The sequence below is a fragment of the Salvelinus sp. IW2-2015 genome, linkage group LG20 (assembly GCF_002910315.2).
Source record: "Salvelinus sp. IW2-2015 linkage group LG20, ASM291031v2, whole genome shotgun sequence".
Classification (NCBI taxonomy): domain Eukaryota; kingdom Metazoa; phylum Chordata; class Actinopteri; order Salmoniformes; family Salmonidae; genus Salvelinus; species Salvelinus sp. IW2-2015.
In genome coordinates this window covers 25901643-25926457 of record NC_036860.1, presented here as the reverse complement: position 1 = coordinate 25926457, position 24815 = coordinate 25901643, and the positions used below count along the sequence as shown (strand labels likewise).

The window sequence follows — 24815 nt, the reverse complement described above, 5'->3', positions numbered from 1 at the left end:
ATCAGACAGTCCTCATCCCCACTCAGGTGTCAAGTACAAAGGACCGTTCAGTTTCGGTTGTCATCTGTTCTACGTCCCCTCTTTGCATTTTAACCACGCCCCTTAATGATCACTCACAAACAAGATGGCGACTTGCAGGAAGATGGGACGTAGCTGGAAAATTCAATGTTTCGTTTTTATCTTGTTACAACTGTTTCCTCCCAACTGTATTTCGGCTCCGCTGGCAACCCAAAACGGTATGTTTAATATTCAAAACGAAGTTACCATGGATTATGGTTAGTTTTATGTTGAGAGTGAGCTAACGTAGCTAGCTTTCACCTGAACTAGTATCTGCTTTCACCTGAACCAGTATCTGCGTTCAGTTTTCACCTAGCCACAGTAGCTAGTCGACGACCAGCTCCTGCTGTGACGCCGTCTGAGGTATATGGGTGCCGCCTAGTGACTTGCCAAGGTGTTAGATGAGGAGCATGGCAGCCAACTCTGTCAGAAATAGAAGTCAGGGTTAAAATTTTACAGGCCTAATCATCTAATCCGTCATCAGTGACCATTAACGTTACCTAACGAACGTTACAGTTTCCAATCCTAGCCACAGAGGGCTCGCTAGTCAAAGTGAAAGTAAAGATTCATTTTGTCACGATTCTGCTGATAATTGGTAGTTAGCTAGCTAGTAGCACAATGCTTTAGTGTTAGAATATGAATATTATAGTATCTCAATGGTTAGAAAACCCACTTTATAGATACTATTTTGGTGGTAACAAGCCAGCTACAGTTAGCGAGTTATGTTGGGGTCTTGAACTCTAATTCCAGGTTTGACTGAGATAAACGGACTGTCCGACCAGGTGTCCCTCACCATGTATCTGAAATAATAAGCATTCTGTCAGTGAAATGGAAACACTGTTCTCTAAGCAGAGGCCCAATAAGGAAATGTCAACAAAATGATTTCCTTATCACAACCCTACTTATAAAATATTTTCGTTTCTGCCTTTACATCATTTTAATATCAACATGTTTTACTTGATAATGCTGTATATGGTATTGATATAGAGCTTGTCTTCATGGGAATACTTTTCCAAGGTCCTTATCGCCTTCTGAAAATGTCTTGGACTAGGAAAATATCATTTTTCGAGACCAGAGCAGATTTTTTGGGGACAAAACTACAACTCTGGCCTTATTGTCTCATATCTCATATAGCTAGTCATGTCCCTTTTGTGCTAAAGCCGAACTSCTATGAGTTCCTTTCTTAGGATCATTGTTCCTCTTTTACGAGCATTGCATGATGCCACATTCATGGAAAGCGAAACCATGTGGCCTATTCCTACGGCATCCAAATTGACATGACATGCTATCCATAACAGTCTAATCACTCTCAACAGTAGCCCATTCACTGTGCCTTGTGCGGGCTGCTTAGATTGCCCCCATAGTTTCTTGAGTTACGGAAAGAGAGCCCATCTGTCGACCTGTCATCCTACTGCGTTTAACCTGTTATGAGAGCATTTCTTTACCATGTTAAGTATCACAATACTCAATACCAAAACGATACCACAGCAAAAAAAGGCATATTAGCCAAAGGCACAGAATGACACTTGATCCAGACATATAAACTCAGCTACTGCTCTTTGCAATCGTTGGGCATTATTACATTAGAAAAATGTTACGTCAATATTTTTCAGAGACGGCCATGTATTCATTAAATCAATTTGACAACATAACAACATAATGGTAATTTATTTGAATGGTAAATCTCTGGGTAAACCAATACAGGTGAATGTGTATTCAGTAGGAGTGTGTGCATGCATTGAGTTATTGAGCRTGTTTTGGCTGATGTCATCTGTAGCCTCATGAAAATCTGTTTCTCTGAAATTTGGGACTTATTTGTATAGAAGTAGCTTATTTTTTAAAATTGCGCACTCTCTTAAACTGCATCCCAAGATTACTGGTTAATCAAATTGACAAAGTTTTTTTCTTCGTATTAGCTAAAACTAACCCTTTTCCTAACCTTAACCTAATTATCCTAATGTGCTACGTTAATTCTACTAACCTGATAACGAGTGGCGCAGCGGTCTAAGGCACTTCATCTCAGTGCTAGATACAGCCTGGTTTGATTCCAGGCTGTATCACAAACGGCAGTGATTGGGAGTCCCATAGGGTGGCGCACAATTGGCCCAGCGTCGTTAGGGTTTGGCCGGGATAGGCCGTCATTGTAAATAAAAAATGTGTTCTTAACTGACTTGTCTAGTTAAATGAAAAATAAATAAATACAAAATTCTCCTAACCTGCTACGAAAAGTCAATTCTGAGATCCCTTGTATCCAAATCTGCCCATCGGAGCCCTTCGCTGAGGCAGTAGATCATCTTAGAGAGATGTGAGAAAGAGACCGATTTTAAGGTAATTAATAAAGTTTTGGTGGCAATCATCTTTGAAACCAGCATATTTTACTTTATGGTTTGCAAATGATCACAAAGAAAGTACTAGGCTAGTGAATTTGTTAGTTTTAGCTGTCAGCTAGCATAGCAAGGAAAGTTACCAGTAGCTTCCAGCTTTGTAGGCTATCTTCTTGCATTGTAAAGTGTTCTAGCCTTTATGGACATTGTTTTGCGAAGAGTAATTAAGTTTAAACTAATTAAACTACTGATACCTCTCACCAAGTCACCTATGAGACAGTTCAACATTTTATGACCACAAATAACAATAACTGTAGTGACCCTGTGTTTATAAACGTGGATATCGACTTTACCACTTCAGAATGCTTTTGTGGCACAGTCGATGTCACACAGAGCTCCGGGCCAGAAGGTTGAGGGTTCGCAGACCACGACAGATGAGCTAACTCTCCCTGCCTGTTTCATTAGACCTACAATACAATCAGAGCCGGCTGCAGACAATGACTAGCTAGTTGCAAATCTGATTTTCAACATTTTGATGTAATATATAAAATGTATGCAACTAATTTTCCACCAACAGGTTTCTGTACAAATGCACCATAACCAATAGGCAAAACATACAGACTTTGGGCACTTCAACACGGTTTGCGTTTTCAACACTACAATCTGCACAGTTTGGCTGCTGGAATTATATACTGAAGAAAATATAAAATGCAATATGTAACAATTTCAATGATTTTACAGAGTTACAGTTCATATACGGAAATCAGTCAATTGAAATACATAGATTAGGGCCTTATTTATTTCACATGACTGGGCAGTGGCGTAGCCATGGGGGGGCATAGGACCACCCACTAGGGAGCCAGGCCCAGCAAATCAGAATGAGTTTTTCCCCATAAATGTTTATTAAAGACAGAAATACTCTATAGTTTCATCAGCTGTTTGGGTGGCTAGTCTCAGACAATCCTGCAGGTGAAGAAGCCAGATGTGGAGGTTATACGTAGTTTACGGTTGTGAGGTTGGTTGGACTCACTGCCAAATTTCCTTTTAAGATGTTGGAAACAGCTTGTGGTAGAGAATTGAACATTCAATTCTCTGGCAACAGCTCTGTTGGATATTCCAGCAGTCAGCATATCAATTGCACGCTCCCTCAAAACTTGTGGCATTGTGTTGTGTGACAACTCCATATTTTAGTAGCCTTTGTGCACCTGTGTAATGCTGTTTAATCAGCTTCTTGATATGCCACACCTGTCAGATGGATGGATTATCTTGGCAAAGGAGAAGTGCTCACTAACAGGGATCTAAACAAATTTGTGCTCAGAATTCGAGAGAAATAAACTTTGTGGGTATGGCAAATTTTTGGGATATTGTATTTCAGCACATGAAACATTGAAACAAACACTTTAGATGTTGRGTTTTATATTTTTGTTCGGTATATTTTGGACGAACGTGCGCAAGTAGACTACATTTACATTACATTACATTTAAGTCATTTAGCAGACGCTCTTATCCAGAGCGACTTACAAATTGGTGCATTCACCTTATGATATCCAGTGGAACAACCACTTTACAATAGTGCAATCTAAACTCTTTTAAGGGGGGGGGGTTAGAAGGATTACTTTATCCTATCCTAGGTATTCCTTAAAGAGGTGGGGTTTCAGGTGTCTCCGGAAGGTGGTGATTGACTCCGCTGACCTGGCGTCGTGAGGGAGTTTGTTCCACCATTGGGGTGCCAGAGCAGCGAACAGTTTTGACTGGCTGAGCGAACTGTACTTCCTCAGAGGTAGGGAGGCGAGCAGGCCAGAGGTGGATGAACGCAGTGCCCTTGTTTGGGTGTAGGGCCTGATCAGAGCCTGAAGGTACGGAGGTGCCGTTCCCCTCACAGCTCCGTAGGCAAGCACCATGGTCTTGTAGCGGATGCGAGCTTCAACTGGAAGCCAGTGGAGAGAGCGGAGGAGCGGGGGGTGACGTGAAAGAACTTGGGAAAGTTGAACACCAGACGGGCTGCGGCGTCTGGATGAGTTGTAGGGGTTTAATGGCACAGGCAGGGAGCCCAGCCAACAGCGAGTTGCAGTAATCCAGACGGGAAAGACAAGTGCCTGGATTAGGACCTGCCCGCTTCCTGCGTGAGGCAGGGTCGTACTCTGCGACTACAGGAGACTTTTGAACTAGCCTATTCAGATTACTACTTTGACTGGTTGTGTTTATGCCACACATAAAGAATAGCTGGTCAGAACGGAAAGGCAGAGCAAGCTTTCCTGAATAACTGGGCCTGCTGGGAGCATACACTGCCAAGGAAAAGTATGTGAACCCTTTGGATTTAACTGGATTTCTGCATAAATTGGTCATCAAATTTGATCTGATCTTCATCTAAGTCACAACAATAGACACATATAATGTGCTTAAACTAATAACACACACATTATTGTATTTTTCTTGTCTATATTGAAAACATACCTTTTCCGATCTACACGATTTGTTTCCGTTCTCAATAAATGGGGAAACACTTTGGTGTTATTTTTTTCCGCATATATGTGCATGAAACAAACATGCACATATATTTCACTTTCCTACTAACCTAACTTTTAGGTTAGTAGGAAAGTTAATAATTTAAACCACCTAAATATACTCACATTCACTGAACAATTAGTATTTGAAACTCAAACATTAGTTTCCCAACTACTTTTTATATAATCCTACAGGCTCTTTATCATTCTCCATATATTGTATTCTAATGCATCCAACATTATGCATGTCCACCATGGAATTGGGCAGCTGCTGTTTGAGAACTCATCTGATTTAGAAATCAAACTGATTATATTATTGCAGAGCATGAATGGTCCACCACCCAAAGGACATCCTGCCAACTTGATACAACTGTGGGAAGCATTGGAGTCAACATGAGCCAGCATCCCCGTGGAACGCTTTCGACACCTTGTAGTCCATCCCTCAACAAATTGGGGCTGTTCTGAGGGCAAAAGGGGGTCCAACTCAATATTTGGAACGTGTTTCTAATCTTTTGTGCACTCAGTGTATAGCCAAGGCTACTATTTTAAGAGCTAGAGAGAAGGGGAAGAGATGGGCGAATTGCCAGCGGAAATGCATGAATTACAGTGAAATATCCGCCAGAGTTTAGGCTACCCTTTTTCAATAAGTGGTTGCACCAATTTTAGATAAAGCACTCAAATTAAAATGTAGGCCTAATGTCAACAGAACCACCCATTGCTTCACTAAAATGTATTGATCAATGGCTGATAGGCTATGGATAGGTTGCATGTATGTTTGTATTTAATGGTTGTTAATTTCCAATTCATATAGCCTAGGCCAGTGTTTCCCAACACTGGTCGTCGAGTACCCCCAACAGTACACCGTTTTGTTGTAGCCCTTAACAAAAACCTCATTCAACTCATTGAGGGCTTGTCGGTTAGTTGACAAGCTGAATCAGGTGTGCTTGTTCACTGGCCTAAGCCTATATCACCAACCTGTTCTCAGAGCATTTCGTATTATTCTGTATGTAAATGCGGGACACTCATTTAGTATTATATGTTACGTTTCATATGGTATGTATTCATTGGTGGATTTCTATCCATTTCATATATGTTACAAATTAGAATTCGTATGATAATTTGCGAAACGTGCAATATGTAATGCTTTACGTTAGCTAGCTCAAGTGGCCTTGTGGTTAGTCTGCCCTGAGATTAGAAGGTTGTGAGATCGATCCCCTGGCTTATACCAGACTGTAAAAAATGGGACCTGAGGCTTCTCTGCTTGCCACTCAGTATTAAGGGGATAGACTAGCATCCTGTCCAGGGGGTGTAGATCTAGCTGCCTCACGCTATAGAATCAGGAGATAGGGCAGGAGGCTATGAACGTTTTGGCTTGCTTTAGCCAAGGCTTGTGCAAGGCCACTTACTAACATTAGCTAGAGGTTAGGTTAGGGGAAGGGTTAAATAAAGGGATTAGGGGAAGGGTTAGCTAACATGCAAAGTAGCTAAAAAGTAGTAAGTAGTCGAACAGTTGCTAAAATGCTAATGTTGTCCGTGATGAGATTCGAACATGCAACCTTAGGGTTGCTAGACGTTTGCGTTATACGCCCACCCATGCACACTCCTTTTATTTTTGCCTTAAGTAACCTTCTTTTGTATGTAACCAAACATAACATCTTACTAATTTGAATCTTGGATTTACATTTACTATGTTACGTCTGGACTGAGACCAGGCTAATATCACTGCTGTCTATCTTCCCCTTAACTTTCCTCTTTAAATTTATATGATAGGCTACATTGATTTAACATTTTCCTATAATGTAGACTCATTTGATTACCTACAGAAAGGATTTGAAGTTAAGGCAAGGTTTTAATATGATTTGCATGAGTCTGAGTGAGAAGCGCTGCAGGCGGCTTTGATTGATGGATCATTTTAGGTGGGTGGGTGTGAGTGTATGGTTTGCTAATCCTCTCTATGTCCGTTCCAGAAAGTTTCCTAAAATAGGGCTCTCTTTAATTAGATAGAATGAGAACTATAGGCAGCGCCAAGTCTAGGTCCAAGAGGATTCTAAACAGCTTCTACCCCCAAGCCATGACTCCTGAACGTCTAATCAAATGCTACCCAGATTATTTGCACCCCCCCCCCCCCCCTTTACGCTGCTGCTACTCTGTTATTTTCTATGCATAGTCACTTTAACTCTACTTACATGTATATATTACCTCGACTAACCGGTGCCCCTGCACATTGACTCTGTACCGGTACCCCCTGTATATAGCCTCGCTATTGTTATTTTACTGCTGCTCTTTAATTATTTGTTGCTTTTATTCCTTTTTTGTGTATTTTTTTTCTTAACTGCATTGTTGGTTAAGGGCTTGTAAGTAAGCATTTCACTGTAAGGTCTACACCTGTTGTATTCTGTGCATGTGACATACAATTTGATTTGAATGACGTCAGCATTGGTGTCAGATTTGCATTTCGTCTCTTATTAAATGGGGCGCAAAGAATGAAACGTAGCCAAGCTCCTTTCATGATTCGTACAGGGTTAGATGGTTATCCTAGTATTTTCAGTAGCATATTATTTTTCTAGTAGGCCTGGTATATAATTTTTCTGTCATTACTGTGTCCTCTAGCCACTTTCAACAACATAAAATCTAATGTTATTGGTCACATACACATATTTAGCAGATGTTATTGCGGGTGTAGCGAAATGCTTGTGTTCCTAGCTCCAACAGTGCAGTAAAATCTAACAATATACACAAATCTAAAGTAAAATAGAAATATATCAATATTAGGATGAGCAATGTCGGTGTAGCATTGACTAAAATACAGTAGAATAGAATACAGTATATCCTTATGAAATGAGTAACGCAGTATGTAAACATTATTAAAGTGATTATATGTCTATAGGACAGCAGCCTCTAAGGTGCAGAGTTGAGTAACTGGGTGGTAGCCGGGCAGTGATGGCTATTTAACAGTGTGATGGCCTTGAGATAGAAGCTGTTTCTCGGTCCCAGCTTTGATGCACCTGTACTGACCTTGCCTTCTGGATGGTAGCGGGGTGAGCAGGCCGTGGCTTGGGTGGTTGATGTCCTTGATCTTTTTGGCCTTCCTGTGACATCGGGTGCTGAAGGTGTCCTGGAGGGCAGGCATTGTGCCCCCCCGGTGATGTGTTGGGTCGACCGCCCCACCCTCTGGAGAGCCCTGCGGTTGCGGTACAGTGGCCGTACCAGGCGGTGATACAGTCCGACAGGATGCTCTCAACTGTGCATCTGTAAATGTTTGTGAGGGTCTTAGGGGACAAGCCGAATTTCTTCAGCCTCTTGAGGTTGAAGAGGTGCTGTTTTGCGCCTTAGTTCACCACACTGTCTGTGTGGGTGGACAATTTCAGATTGTCGGCGATGCGTACGCCGAGGAACTTTAAGCTTTTCACCTTCTCCACTGCGGTCCTGTCGATGTGGATAGGGGCGTGCTCTCTGCTGTTTCCTGAAGTCCACGATCAGCTCCTTCATTATGACCGCAGCAGTATATACTTTGCAAGTGACTGACTGCTGACGCATTACATTTTTTCTAAATGTTATTTAAGGGGGGGGGCTTATGACACGAATATGGCACATCTATCATGTAACAGTAGGCTGTAACCACTTGATCAATCGATTCGAGTTGGAATGTCAGCAATATAATAATGAAGATGTTGTTATGACGAGGTAGAAAGATCCCAGCTATAATATAGGCTAGGATGATACATGCATTGTTAGTTAGGCCTAGAATGGATTGATGCATGTTGCATATAATTAATCTTGGAGTGCGTAATTGCCATGCTGTTTACATCAAATGCATTGGTGCCAAAAATGTAACAAATTGCGGAATAAAAGCTACAGTTGCCAGTATGCTTCTTTTGAACCTAAAATAAATAAAATCTAATCAAAATTCAGAGGTGGAAAAAGTACTCGATTGTCATACTTGAGTAAATGTAAAGATACCTTAATATAAAATGACTGAAGTAAAAGTGAAAGTAACCCAGTAAAATACTACTTGAGTAAGTCTAAAAGTATCAGATTTTAAATGTACTTAAGTACAGTGGTGGAAAAAGTACTCAAATGTCATACTTCAGTAAAAGTACAAAGTAAATGCTATACATCAAATTCCTGATTTAGCAAACCAGATGGCACAATTTCCTTTTTTATTACTTTTTTTGACAGTTGGTGATTACTCCAACACTGACATAATAATTTACGATGGAAGCATTTATGTTTAGTGAGTCCACCAGATCAGAGGCAGTAGGGATGACCAGGGACGTTCTCTTGATAAGTGTGTGAATTGGACTTTTTGTCCTGTACTGCTAAGCATTCAAATTGTAACTAGTACTTTTGGGTGTCAGGGAAAATGTGTGGAGTAAAAAGTACATATTTTACTTTAGGAATGTAGTCAAAAATATAAATAATGAAGTACAGATACTTTAGTTGTATTTTTACTTAAGTACTTTACACCACTGTCAAAATGGTATGAGTAGACCCTGCCGCAGTTMAGAGGTTTACTATATTATAATAGCCTGCAGATTAACAATATAGCTCAATGCTATTTTTTTTTTTAAGATGACGTGTCACGCAGATGTGAGTCAGGTGTTGGTATCACAACACGTTATTGGCTCTTTCGCCCGCGATAATGATGCAGCCCAGACTCCCAGTGCAGGCTAACGCCTCGATCGCACTGACAGCGTCATTGCGCAAAAAATGGTACGCAGCATCATCTGGATATGTGTGCAACAAAAGTTCAACATTCGCCTCCAACCATTTCTGTCAAGCATTCTGCATACAGTTTGGACTGGCCCGCCCGTTCCCCAGACCTGAATCCAATTGAGCACATCTGGGACATCATGTCTCGCTCCATCCACCAACGCCACGTTGCACCACAGACTGTCCAGGAGTTGGCGGATGCTTTAGTCCAGGTCTGGGAGGAGATGCCTCAGGAGACCATCCGCCACCTCATCAGGAGCATGCCTAGGCGTTGTAGGGAGGTCATACAGGCACGTGGAGGCCACACACACTACTGAGCCTCATTTTGACTTGTTTTAAGGACATTACATCAAAGTTGGATCAGCCTGTAGTGTGGTTTTCCACTTTAATTTTGAGTGTGACTCCAAATCCAGACCTCCATGGGTTGATAAATTTGATTTCCATTGATCATTTTTGTGTGATTTTGTTGTCAGCACATTCAACTATGTAAAGAAAAAAGTATTTAATAAGAGTATTTCATTCATTCAGATCTAGGATGTGTTATTTTAGTGTTCCCTTTATTTTTTTGAGCAGTGTATTTTTTAAGGAGATTTTTTTTCTTCCCACAAAAGTAGTGCACTGGGCCTTTACTGTTTGAGCGGATCGAAATAGCCGTCTGCAGCATGGGGAGAAATAATTATCCCAACCCAACCCCATCCCTAATCATCTTCTGACGGCCTTGCCTCTTCTTATTCAATGTTGATGCTGGCAGTAGCTTCCAGGAATGAAAACTCCCATTCTGTGTGGCGACTGCTAACTTGGCCTCTATTCTTCAGTTTCCCCGCCCATCTTAACCCACAGCTTGGCCGATGAATATCAAAGTCCCATGAGTATAAAATCATGTTGACTCTCTGGTTGAATCGGGCCATTGATTTAAGAGGACCGGCCAAAGGCATGAGATGGCAGGAGCTAGAACAAACATCCCTCTCATTGGATGCCTGACTGAACGTTTTGTACAGTGACAGAATGCATATGAATTAAGTAGATATTTACTGTACAGTACACTGCACATTTCTACAGTGAGAAGCGTATACTGATAAACTCAGAGTAGGGTGCCTACCCGCTCTGCCCAGCGTGGGTGAAAACACGCTTTGGTGATGAAATTTCACTTCCTTGTGTTATTAAAACAAATTTGACTAAGACAAGTAAGATTATTCATGTTCTGACTTGCTCAGGGGGGTCTTTTTCTAACATATTGCAACGACCCTGGGTTTATAAGCGCAGATATCGACTCTGCCGCACGAGCATGCTTTTGCGGCACAGTCGATAGCGCGCTGGACTTCGGGCTAGAAGGTCGAGGGGCGAGACCTGCTCCCTGCCTGTTACATTACATTACAATATCATTAACATTATATCCCAAAATTTAGATTTCATAACCTAATAGTTCCGATAATAAGCACCGAGCTCTGATATACAGTACCATTGATTTAGTCACCATACTTTTAGCCATCTTACAAGGGTAAGAACTTGTTAACGGATTATGAGGTTTGGACCATTGGTACACTTTTTTTATATGCATTTTTGATTGGACACCCAACTCAGAGGGCAAAGAGAACCTACTATTTTCTTTTATCTAACACAGAACACATTCAAAGGGATGGCGCTATGACAACCATTACAGGTCAGATGTAGAATGATAAGATGTGTGTATCATGTACAATTTGATGATTAGGCCTAGGCTATATAACTTGGCTACATTTTTCCACTAAAGATTTCACCACGCTTATTTTCAAATCTCCTGTAGGCTACAAAAAGATTAAATGACTTGTTTTGTAAAGTGTAGAATGTGAACAGATGTCCAAATGAGTGTGGTGACGGTTTTGTTTTCAATTCCTACTTCTCTAATTTTCAGCAGTTTCTCTGGATCCAGGAGTTGATGATTTAGAACCCTTGCCTTTGGCACCAGCCAGCAACGATGCAGAAACAGCCATCAGCACTGGTACAACAGACGGCAAAGCAACCAGTGACAATGCTACAACACCTGATGCAACAGTAATTAAGGCTGTAACAGCAGATGCAAAGGACGCTGCTGCCACACCCGTCAAGGACGCTGCTGCCACACCCGTCAAGGACGCTGCTGCCACACCCGTCAAGGACGCTGCTGCCACACCCGTCAAGACGCTGCTGCCACACCCGTCAAGGACGCTGCTGCCACACCCGTCAAGAGACGGCTGCCACACCGTCAAAGGACGCTGCTGGCCACACCCGTCAAGGACGCTGCTGCCACACCCGTCAAGGACGCTGCTGGCACACCCGTCAAGGACGCTGCTGGCACACCCGTCAAGGACGCTGCTGGCACACCCGTCAAGGACGCTGCTCCCACACCTATAGAAGACACACCCATCAAGGACACACCTATCGAAGGTGTAAAAGCACGTGATGATGCACCATACACCAAAGGGGAGGTTATAGCTGAATCCACTGCCATTATTGCTGAAACAACTGTTGGCAAGTTTGCAATAACTGCAGACAAGAACAAAACCAAATTAGATAAATCAGGACTGACTCCTGAAAAACTACCTCCCAAACCTGCTGATTCAGATGCTGATGCTGCCCCGGCCATGACTGCAGCTCCAGCCACCAGCACCACCACAGTCAAAGCCCCAGAGCCTGCCAAGCCCATCCTGGAGAAACCAAGCCCTGCCTCCAACACCAAGCTCGTCGGCCCCATGGACGCAACAGAGGATGAGCAAGAGAGCGATCTAGTGCCTGTCAACACCCTGGAGTCCCAGACCGAGACAGACATGTACGGCAGAGAAAATGAGGAAGAAGGTGGTGAAGATGACTATGATAAGGTCCCTCTGGACCAGAACCAGAACTTTGGCAGCCAAGACCTCAACGAGGAGAACGACGACGGCATGGTGGACGCCGACGATGACCAGGTGGTGCTCAGCCCAGCAAAGAGTGCTGGGAAGATAGACGTACGTATGAAGGACACCAACATCTACACCACCCAGGACGAGGACTCCCACTTCTTCTTCCACCTGGTCATCCTGGCCTTCCTGGTGGCCATTGTATACATCACCTACCACAACAAGAGGAAGGTAAGCAGAGGGGGAGTACTTTATTAATCCATACGAGACTGTTTGTTTGATTTCTGCTGTACCGAACCCCTTCAATACACACACACAATYTGTACTGTTGTGGGTACTCGAGGAGTTGGGAAACACTTGGCCTAGGCTATAAAATGGACAACAATTAAATAGAAACATACATGCAACCTATCCATAGCCTATCAGCCATTGATCAATACATTTTAGTGAAGCAATGGGTGGTTATGTTGACACTAGGCCTACATTTTAATTTGAGTGCTTTATCTAAAATRGGTGCAAACACTTATTMAAAAAGGGTAGCCTAAACTCCGGCGGGTATTTCACTGTAATTCGTGCATCTCCGCTGGCAACTCGCCCATCTCTTCCCCTTCTCTCTAGCTCGTAAACTAGTAGCCTTGGCTATACACTGAGTGCACAAAACATCAGGAACATGTTCCTAATATTGAGTTGCGGCTAGGAACGTATTACCGCCACACCGGCGGTCACGAGTCACGAAGGCAGTCAAATTCCACGTGACCGTTTAATCACGCTAATTTATTTATTTTTAACATTTTTATTTAACTAGGCAAGTCCGTTAAGAACAAATTCTTATTTACAATGACGGCCTAGGAAAAGTGGGTTAACTGCCTTGTTCAGGGGCAGAACGACAGATTTTCACCTTGTCAGCTCGGGAATTCGATCTAGCAACCTTTCGGTTACTGGCCCAATGCTCTAACCACTAGGCTACCTGCCACTCCAATTAGGCCTCTCCAAGCTCTGATGCTGCTGCTGGTCATTAGTAGCCTACCAGACTTGCTAACTGCCTGGTACTCAGCACTCTATTGTCTCTCTAAATCATTCTGACATCAATGCAAATGTAATTGAAAATCTAATCAAACACCATGAGAGCTCATGTTGCACAACATTTCTATAGGCTATGCAATTACGTGAAAACTGAATGATGGCCTCTTAAAAAGAGGAGGATCCTGTCAGCTTTCTATAGGCTAGCCTTACTATATTTATTTCTCAACTTTCCTAATGTTAAGCTCATTGCTTATCTTTACAACAGGAGTATAGCCTACCTGGCTGGCATGAAAATGAACCACAGGAAAAGTGACCTCCATTCGCTATTTAAGTGCATAGATTACATGTATTTCTTCCTGCTGCCCCTGTTTCGATACAGGTGCATGATAATTGTCCATTCTAAATCAAAAACAAATTTCACACATACTCTACCGGTCAAAAGTTTTAGAARGCCTACTCATTCAAGGGTTTTTCTCTTATCTTTACTGTTTTCTARATTGTAGAATAAGAGTGAAGACATCAAAACTATGAAATAACACACATGGAATCATGTAGTAACCAAAAATAGTGTTAAACAAATCTAAATATATTTTATATTTGAGATTCTTCAAATAGCCACCCTTTGCCTTGATGACAGCTTTGAACACTCCTGGCATTCTCTCAACCGGCTTCACCTGGAATGCTTTTCCAACAGTCTTGAACGAGTTCCCACATATGCTGAGCACTTGTTGGCTGCTTTTCCTTCACTCTGCGGTCTGACTCATCCCAAACCATCTCAATTTGGTTGAGGTCGGGGGATTGTGGAGACCAGGTCATCTGATGCAGCACTCCATCCCTCTCCTTCTTGGTAAAATAGCCATTAGATAGCCTGGATGTGTTTTAGGTCATTGTACTGTAGAAAAACAAATGATAGTCCCACTAAGCCCAAACCAGATGGGACGGTGTATTGCTGCAGAATGCTTTGGTAGCCATGCTGGTTAAGTGTGGGGAAACGATGGGAATTGCACATGCGGAGATCATCCGTTCACCCACACTGCGTCTCACAAAGACATGGCGGTTGTAACCAAAGATATCCAATTTGGACTCCAGACCAAAGGACAAATTTCCACTGGTCTAATGTCCATTGTTCGTGTTTCTTGGCCTAAGCAAGTCTCTTCTTCTTATTGGTGTCCTTTAGTAGTGGTTTCTTTGCAGCAATTRGACCATGAATGCCTGATTCACGAGTAACTCATCCTCTGCAGCAGAAGTAACTCTGGGTCTTCCATTTCTGTGGCAGTTCTCATGAGCCAGTTTCATCATAGCGCTTGGTTTTTGCGACTGCACTTGAAGAAACCTTCAAAGTTCTAGACTTTTTCTGGATTGACTGACCTTCATGTCTTAAAGTAATGATGGACTGTCGGTTCTTTGCCTATTTGAGTTGTTCTTGCCATAATATGGACTGAGCACTATTTGGTAAAAGACCATCTGCTGTATACCACCCCTACCTTGTCACAACACAACTGATTGGCTCAAACGCACTAAGAAGGGAAGAAATTCCACAAATTAACTTTTAAGGCACACCAATTAATTTAAATACATTCCAGGTGACAACCTCATGAAGTTGGTTGAGAGAATGCCAAGAGTGGGCAAGGCTGTCATCAAGTCGAAGGGTGGCTACTTTGAAGAATCTCAAATATAAAATGTATTTTGATTTGTTTAACTTTTGGTTACTACATGATTCCATGTGTGTTATTTCTTAGTTTTGATGTTTTCACTATTATTCTACAATGTAGAAAATAGTAAAAATAAGGAAAAACCCTAGAATGATTAGGTGTGTCCAAATTTATGACTGGTACTGCGTGTGTGTGTAAGTATATGTTAAGACAAGATTAAATCAAGAATAGTCTAATGGGTGACAATATTAGCCTATCACTTGTGAATTCTATATTATCATTTGTGAATGATGCCCAGCATAACGCAAGGAACAACGCTTTTTTTTCGAATCATAGTCGCACACCTCGTGTAGCCTAGCCCATAGGCCTATATGTTTTGATAAGGTTTGTATCACAACTAAAGTGGACAAATAACTTCTTAAAATGAAGCACATTTATCCGCTTTTACAAGGGCTATAGAGCCTAACTGGCATACATATGGYGTGGCAGGTAGCCTGGTGGTTAGAGCGTTGGACTAGTAACCGAAATGTTGCAAGATCGAATCCCCGAGCTGACAAACTAAAAATCTGTCGTTCTGCCCCTGAACAAGGCAGTTAACCCACTGTTCCTAGGCAGTCATTGAAAATAAGAATTTGTTAATAACTGACTTGCCTAGTTAAAGGTAATGAATAAATAAGCAACGTATGTGTTTCAAACTTGGGGAAGTAAATTTTCACCGTAAATTGCACCTTTATAACAAAAGCAATTACAAGCATTATCGCATTAGCTGTCACTTTTGATAATGGAGTTTTCCTGCTAATAATAGTTTATCAACATTTTAAAGCTAAACGTTCTGATCTGTTGCGTCAGCCACATTCCGTAATTTTCTTTTTTAATGCTAGTGGTTGTATTAATTTGGGATCTATCACATCCCACAACTGTCCCAGACTGTTTGGAATATTTATTTCTCGCACAGAATACGTCTTTAAAAAAAACAACATTTTTTACTATGGGGGATAGTAGATTGACTTAGGCTTTTGCTGTTTGTTTGGCCTACTCATCTTGTTGGCTGACAAAGTAAATGTGGACAGTTTTTCCAATATCTTCAATATGCACCTCGGAATTGGATAAGGACATGCGCAGATGCGTCCCCGACGTGTCTGTCTTCACTTGTAGCCTGTGAGAGACCTGATCACATGATGACGAGCCATCTGAGTGAGAGGTGCTTCGGAGCGCGCAACACTCAGGAAGAAGGGCCCAGCGCAGCACTCCGGGCCAAGGCCACAATGACCACTGACCGCAAAAGGCATGGATTTTTTAGGATGCATTATGGCCACACAAAGAGGAAGTCGCCGTAAAATTCTAAGCATTATCAAGTGCTAGTCAAATTGTGAATGAGTGATTGATGCAGTGTGTACAGCCTGCGCAAAAAAACAAAGTAGCAACTTTTTTCAAATCATCGTTGGTCGCGTCATGCAGCCTTACAATGTATTAAATCAAAACATATAGAGTTTGTAGAACCATTACATTAACTCTAAATTAAGCATATAGGAGTATCTATTTCTTTCTGAACCGCTCAACACAGAATAGCCACATCAAATTGTTTGGAGAAAATACAATTTCTATTTTATTCAATTGTATTTTTCATACTACAAAATAATGCCACGAAATTCTAAGCAAATCTTGTCTGCTAAATAAACTAGTGTAGCCCACAGCCATTTGGCATATCCACATCAGGACCTAACATAAGGGCAACTCCGAGTATACTATTCTGTTCTCCTGAAATAGACTACATTTCTTCTTGTCATGCTTCTTCAGACCTGTCTAAAATAAAAAGTGGACTTATTGTGAAGGTGTAGGCTATATTACATGGATTTATTAGACTTTTTAAAATGTAGATGTTCCAAAGGTCTGCATCAGTGGCTTGTAGGCTATGTTTGGAAGCCAGCAGATGCTAAATGTGTTTATGTTAATTCATGTCAATTACCGTGAGACCGACAGTTATTTGCTTGACAATCACCGGCTGACAATTTCGTGACCGCCACAGCCATAGTTGCACCCCCTTTTGCTCTCAGAACAGCCTCAATTCGWTGAGGCATGGACAAAAAGGTGTCAAGCGTTCCACAGTGATACTGGCCCATGTTGACTCCAATGCTTCCCATAGTTGTCAAGTTGGCTGGATGTCCTTTGGGTGGTGGACCATTCTTGATACACATGGGAAACTGTTGAGCGTGAAAAACCCAGCAGCGTTGCAGTTCTTGACACACTCAAAATGGTGCGTCTGGCACCTACGACCATATCCCGTTCAAAGGCACTTAAATATTTTGTCTTTCCCATTCCCTCTCTGAATGGCACACATACCCAATCCATGTCTCAAGGCTTAAAAGTCCTTTAACCTGTCTCCTCCCCTTCATTTACACTAATTGACGTGGATTTAACAGGTGACATCAATAAGGGCTCATATACTATAGCTTTCACCTGGTCAATAAGTCAGGGAAAGAGCAGGTGTTCCTGATGTTTTGTATACACACACTGTAATAGGAATTTCCAGGTGAACAAAAGAGAAGAGCAGTCGCAGATAATGTCAATCAGGTTGATTTACAAGTTGCAATAGGGAGACGCCACCCAGCACAGATGCAGAGAAAATGTCTAACTGGCCTCTTGTAGATAGGTCCTTTATCCTCCTAATCAGGCTGCACCAAATGCTCTCCAAACACCAGCCCAAGAGGCTTGTGGGAAGTCCAAACAAAAGGGTGTCTTTGTCAGCTGCTACAGAATCAGTGTTCATAGAATGTCATCAATACCACAGTGAATAATCAGTGTGTCCTCGGTCCTTGTACCTCCAGTCTGGCGTCAATCACTATCAACATATGAGAATAGTCCATTACAAGTCTAGTGACCATCAACCCGCACCTTGAGTGTTACATCACATTTTCTGTGTTCTATTTGTATTACAGAAACTCAAAATATGCTAAATATGTTTTTGATCACTAAATCAGGGATGGGCATCTGTCAGGGCCCCCCTTTTTGTAGGCCCGTGGATCAATTTACAACAAAAAGAAGAAGAATTTGTGAGGGAGGGACCCAGTCAAGGTCTCAACTTACTGTTGAGAGAGAATAGTACAATACACAGTGCCGTTTTAATTATTATTATTTTTTAATTCAAAAATATATTTGCTGAATTTAAAAAYTAATCTTATGTCAGCTGCTGACAGTCACTTAATCAGCTGACATTTATTTTCAAGGTAGTCTAGACTGCTAACTAAACTTGTAAACATGGTTGAATTACAGACCAGGGGGCCCCCATTATTATTTTTTTTAGTCACACTCATTCAGATATCATATTAAAAACTGAAAACATTTCTCTATGTCAAAATGTGTAGAATTTCATGAAATTAGCTGTAAAACTGAAAAAATTCTCTGCCCCATGGCAAAATGTGCTAAATATTCTCTCCACCTTGACAAAATGTGTATAATAGCAGCATATTTACTTTAAAACAAAATTTTACTTAGGGCCGGCTCTGACTGCATCTGTGGGTACACAGTCCCGTGAGCCAGATTCTTGTGTGGGCCCCACCCCTATCAAAGTTGCCCAATTTAAATATTAACTTTAGTCATCTTAAATATATACATTATGCAGAAATGCATATAGAGTTGGAGTTAACTTTTGTTATTGAGAGACTATTTACTTCCCTTTTAGGTAGCCTAGCTACATTGTTAGCGTGGGTAGTCTCCATTCATTGCCCTTTTTGTGTTCCTTTGAGTATCACCCTGATGGCGCTTATTTTAGCTACTTTTGGGTCCGTATGTATCAAGCATCTGAGTAAGAATGCGGATTTAGGATCAGCATTGCCTTTTTAGATCTTGATGAATAGGATTACATGGACAGTGGGGACGTGATCCTAGATCAGGACTACTACTCTGAGACGCTTTATGAATGGACAGCCCAGTATTCAATAAAAAGGTTAAATGTTAACTTGAATATCCACTCTCTCCAGATCTTCCTGCTAGCCCAGAGTCGGCGCTGGAGGGACGGCCTGTGTTCTCGCAACAACGTGGAGTATCATCGGCTGGACCAGAATGTCAACGAGGCCATGCCCTCCCTCAAGATGACTCAAGATTACATCTTCTGAGCAGAGAAGGAAGTTGAAAGAACTAAAACGAGCCTTTTCCCAGCTGCATTGTTGAAACGCTTGCTTGCCCACAAGCTTGCCCCACTTTTTCTTGCTTCAGGAAAAACCTGGGCAGGAGGGAGTTTGATGGTATGACCACTCTGTAATCGATACACGTTTTCAATGTTTGCCCACGTATGCTGGAAATATTATTTTCTGTTTTGTTAACCATAGTCCTGGGTTTTGAAATTAATTATGATTTTAGTATTTGATTTATTTGGGTGGCCTATACTTGTCTGTATGAAATACGTTCTCACCATGTTTAAGCCTTACTATCATTCTACACTTATTGTTTTGCACACTTAAGTGTTTGTGCTGATTACACACTTAGAAAATTGGAATGTAAATAGTGTCAATCAATACCAAGATTAATAACCAATAATAGTGTACTTTACTTGCTAGTCACTAATCTGCCCTGTAATGAATGAAGGCTATTTGTAGTGGTTCGCCTCAAAGCCCTCAATCCACAAAGCATTGCAGTACAAAGCATTTGCAGTTGTAAAAGTGAATATTGTACGTATGTAGCGTACTACACAATATACATTTATGTTCAGAACTTGTGGTTATTTCTTACGCTAAATCCGTTAGACAAGTGAGGACTTTTGACATGACAGAGCCCACCACATTGTGATATGGTGGCAGTAATTCCCTTGCTTGAAATTGTATTTTTCCATAATCCGGCATTTGACTGGTTTTCTTATTAACACGTTGGCCAGATTGTGCTATGCACTAATCCCAGTGCTGATCCCTTTTTTTTGTGTGTTTGTTTAATGACTTTGATGAAGTCTCCGATGTCAGGTAAAGATTCCTCACTGAAATTTCTCAATGACTTTGAACCATGTGGACTCGACCAGAGTGCTCTCCTTCTGTAGGACTTTTTTTTCTTCTTCTCTCGCGGCCTAATGTGCATGTAAGACACTACTTCAACACAGATTACTTTAGGGGACAGAGAACTGATTGTCGAATCTGGGGACGTGCCCTATTCCTTATGTGGTGCACTACTTTTGAACAGGGCCTTAGGGCTCTGGGTCAAAAGTAGTGCACTATAGATATAGGGAATATGGTACCATTTGGGAATCTGCCTCAGTCTAGAGGAAACGATAACCACCACCGTCGCTCACTCGTCATTACCTTAACGAGGCTTCAATTCTAATGCCATATCCTGTGACGTGAATCCAGAATCAGTTCAATTATCAATCCCCAATAGTTTTCCAGCTGTCTTTTCAGGACTGTGGAAAAGCATTGTAATCTGAGTGTCACGACAATAGCTAAAGCATGGAAGGGAGTTTTGTCATGCAAGGAACAGGAAGTATATTGTGTAGCTTTCATATGGATTTGGTGGATGGACATCGCCTTTGCAATCAACTGTAGAGATTGTACAATCGTTTGCCGATGATGCACAATTGTATTTGTCATAAAGCACAATTGAATTTGGGGCCCCTTTTGTTTTTCCTCTTGCTAATGCTTAGTTTTCTAAGAAATCCATTTTGAAAAAAATGTTTAGTCTGTTTCTTGTCAATTTAACATAACGTCACACCAGGTTTTAAGAGTCATCAAAAAACTGTCATGAGTATTGGAATGCTTTGGAAATGTCCTTGGAAATGAGCCTGTCATGACCACATGACTCTACCTAGCCACTCAATCATTCACTGCTGTTGTTTTGTATGATGACAGCAATGCTTACCTCTGTCACATCCTTGTCTGTTGATCATCCAAGCACCCCAAGTGAGGAACCCTGAATCCTAAGCAGTGTCAATATTTTTGAACTTGCATGGCGGTTCTGCATTAGAAGCTGTCTGTCGTGATGTTATTGAGAGAGGTTGGTATGAGCTGGGTCTTGGGGGGGTTGTTCTTGAAGGAGGCACATACCAAAGGGCCTGTACTAACAGGTAAGGCTGCAGTTAGTCATATTGCCCTTGGATGGCAGTAGAGACCTACAAGTCAGTGGTGTTCAGACAATTGAACAGCAGCTCAACTATTCAAGAGAACATTCAGAAATGCACTTCCAGTTTGAGTACAAGACTGTTTAAGCTTGAACGGTGATTCCATCATCCTAAAACTTAGTATGTTAATCACCGTGTAAGCAAGTAGAATGTTCTTATGTAGTTAAATAATGTTTTTACATCTGTTGATTTCATGAACCCCAAGCACTGTCAATTTAATTGAAACCAAAGTTCTATTTATACATGAAAGCACAAGATGGTGGTTAAATGCAGTGATATTGATCAAAATCAAGGTTATGCAGGGTGGTTGATTCTGGCTGATATTGGGCATATAGAGCTTGCCAGTTTGTATTCCTAAAAAACGCAAATGAAACTGGTTTGTTCAGTCTTTCTTATGGGGGAAATTAATGGGAAAAGAATGGGGTTTTGGATGAATGCTGAAAATAAGGTCTGAGGTTAACACAGGCTTAGGAGATCTTAAATGTATTGTTCTATGAATATCAGTCAGTTAACATGGCCTTTAAGAATGATGAAGTCTGTATGTGCTTTATGGACTTATTTTGATTACATAAATTCACAAAAAGTTACTTTAGCTGATGAAGATTCTCAGAACAAAATGTATAAGATCTCCTAAGCCTGTTTACCCACAGACTTTATTTTCGCCATTTATGTTTATCCAAAACCCCATTAATTTCCCCATAGGCTTTGGCCAGCGAGCCATGGCGGAGTCAACCCCCGTTAGTGCCTACAAAAAAAGGAATTAATAATATTATAAAAAAATATATATATAATCATATCCCTGCTCAGGCTCTAGGGCCTGAGAGTGTGGGACCGCACAAGACAGTACTCCATATAACTCGTCAGATGTGAAGTATTTTAATCCCAGAAATATTTCAGCTGCATAAACAATGAAGTCGATCTTGACTTCTTTTAACTTGTGCAGTGCCGTTTACCACCATTGCTTAAAAGAGACAAAAGTCCATCTTTCTTCACATGAAGATTTTCTAGGTCCTGTTGGTGATTCACTACCACTGGACCTTCAGATAATCTCTCTACCTTTTGACAGCCTCTGCATTGGAAACACTTTTCCAGATTTTGGCAACCTCAGTCTCTTTCACCCTACTCAGGCATTCAAGGATTTCGCCCTATGTTCTCCACCACAGTTACAACACTTTACTCTTGGCCAATGGCCATTCTCTTCTGCTACACATTGGAACACTTCAAAGTGATCTTTCCCAACATCCCAACATCTCGGCTTCTTCTGTCTGCAGACACTTCCTACAGGTCCAAACATTTTACAACAATGACATTGCAAAGGCCTGGATACAAAAGCTCTGACATGTAGTACACATATCCAGCTGCACTCATGTTGGGAGGGACTCCACATAAAAATAACTTTACTGCCAATTGACCACCATTAATATTTCTTTAGTATATCCAGAAATTACTCCCTTGACAGGTGCCCGTCTCCGTAGCTCAAAGAACGACACAGCATAATCATCAACTCGAGTGAGACAAAAGCTCTTCATCCACCATCCACCGCCATCCGATTCAAGTTCCACATCCGCTTCCCATCCTTCTGGATTGCTCCTTAAAAAATATAAATCACTAAATGCACTCAAGTAACTGAAATTTGGCAGAACAGATGCCACGGGGGCTCCCCGGTGCTGACATGTCAATATATGGACTGGAAACTGGGGGGGAAGCCTCCCCCTCGCAGATAAAAAATCTGGAATAAAACCAATACTTATCAAAGCATACCTATCCGATATGTTCTGGCTGTTGCTTTATCTTCAGAGGGAAGTCAAGGTGTGCGAAAGTTTGCTGTTGACGGAAATAGTTGGGATTTATGGTATTTTCATAGGTGCTGTATGTTTCAAAGAGGACATTTGTGGACCAATGTGTGCGCACATGGGTGAATGCAATGTGTTAATGCAGAAAAATATCCTTCTCTTCATGTCCTCAAAATGTTGTTTCAGTTCACAGAGGCATGTAATGGATCATTATTTTTTATAAAAATTCTTCGTAACAGATTTTCATATTGTGTGAGACTTGGTTCCGACGAGGGACTAGTACGAAAAAATATCTGAACATTTATGCACTCACTACGGTAAGTCACTCTGGATAAGAGCTTCTGCTAAGTGACTAAAATGTCAAATGTAAACGTGGTTGATGCTCCACAGGAAGTGCCGTTTACCTTAATTTTAGAAATTAACATAGCCAAGTAGCCCTACCACAAAATGTGACAATTGTCGGTAGTATGCAGTAAGATGGATATCTCTGATCTCRTCTACCCTCTAATTACTTTACTGAGACTTAAAATGTCCTCTCCCTGTTGCTTTCAAACAAAAAATCACCTGGATGGCATATATTGTACTTTTCTTTGTCTACACCAGGGTTCKCCAGCTGGCAGGCCCCAGATTATRTTTTTGGGCCCCCCAAGTTTTKTTCTCTGCAGATCCTCTCAAGCTCTGTCAGCTTGGATGGGGAGCATGGCTGCACAGCTATTTTCAGGGCTCTCCAGAGATGTTCGATCAGGTTCAAGTCGGGGCTCTGGCTGGGCCACTCAAGGACATTCAGAGACTTGTCCCGAAGCCACTCCTGCTTTGTCTTGGCTGTATGCTTAGGGTTGTTGTCCTGCTGGAAGGTGAACCTTTGTCCCAGTCTGAGGTTCTGAGCACTCTGGAGCAGGTTTTRATCAAGGATCTCTCTGTACATTGCTCCGTTCATCTTTCCCTCGATCCTGATTAGTCTCCCAGTCCCTGCGGCTGAAAAACATCCCCACAGCACAATGCTGCCACCACCATGCTTCACTGTAGGGATGGTATTGGCCAGGTGATGAGCGACGCCTGGTTTCCTTCAGACTTGATGCTTGGCYTTCAGGCCAAATAGTTTAATCTTGGTTTCATCAGACCATCAGATCTTGTTAATCATGGTCTGAGAGTCCTTTAGGTGCCTTTTGGCAAACTCCAAGAAGGCTGTCATGTGCCTTTAACTGAGGAGTGGCTTCTGTCTGGCCACTCTACCATAAAGGCCCGATTGGTGCTGCAGAGATGGTTCTCCTTCTGGAAGGTTCTCCCATCTCCACTTATGTAAATAAGATATTTGTTTTTTATTTTTAATAAATTTGCAAAATAATCTAAAACCTATTTTTACTTTGTCATTATGGGGTATTGTGTGTAGATTGATGAGGACAAACATAATTTGAATCCATTTTAGAATAAGGCTGTAATGTAACAAAATGTGGAAAAGTGAAGGGGTCTGAATACTTTTCAAATGCTATGTATGTGATACAATAAAGTGATAATGCCCAATAAGCTGGTGTATTGGCACTATATCCAATACATCCTCCAAACACTGGCTTCGAGGGRATTATCACTTTTATACAATGGGTTACCAACATATTCAAATACTGATTGACATATTTTCATTAAAAACGTTATTTTGATTACTTTATTCATTCTATTTCATCCTTTCACAYGATATAGTCCAGACACAAATCTAGGGTTGCTACCAAGCCGGCTGGTCGTTTGTTCTATCGGTTCGGTTGCTAGAGACACGACCTAGTCGTTCGTTCTAAATGTTCCATTGCAATA

The 24815-nt window shown here is 41.5% G+C and overlaps 1 protein-coding gene across 2 annotated transcripts; it reads left to right on the top strand.

The window, feature by feature from the left end:
* Positions 1–95: 95 nt before the first annotated feature.
* LOC111980704 (keratinocyte-associated transmembrane protein 2) lies at positions 96–20380 on the top strand. Of its 2 annotated transcripts, XM_024011601.3 has the most exons (3): positions 99–236; positions 11490–12681; positions 19103–20380. In XM_024011601.3, exons 2-3 carry the CDS (start codon positions 12199–12201, stop codon positions 19235–19237), a joined length of 618 nt encoding a protein of 205 aa, XP_023867369.1. In that variant the 5' UTR covers positions 99–236; positions 11490–12198; the 3' UTR covers positions 19238–20380. The 2 variants fall into 2 exon arrangements, with proteins under 2 accessions (XP_070305382.1, XP_023867369.1); XM_070449281.1 differs by lacking the exon at positions 19103–20380 and having other exon boundaries at positions 96–236; positions 11493–12202.
* Positions 20381–24815: the final 4435 nt, after the last annotated feature.

What these genes read in the sequence shown, in the direction of transcription:
- LOC111980704 (XM_024011601.3), top strand. Translation starts at nt 12,199, where the DNA reads ATGACTGCAGCTCCAGCCACCAGCACCACCACAGTCAAAGCCCCAGAG. An exon ending in CCTACCACAACAAGAGGAAG is followed by an intron (nt 12,682 to 19,102) that starts GTAAGCAGAGGG and finishes CACTCTCTCCAG; the next exon opens with ATCTTCCTGCTAGCCCAGAG.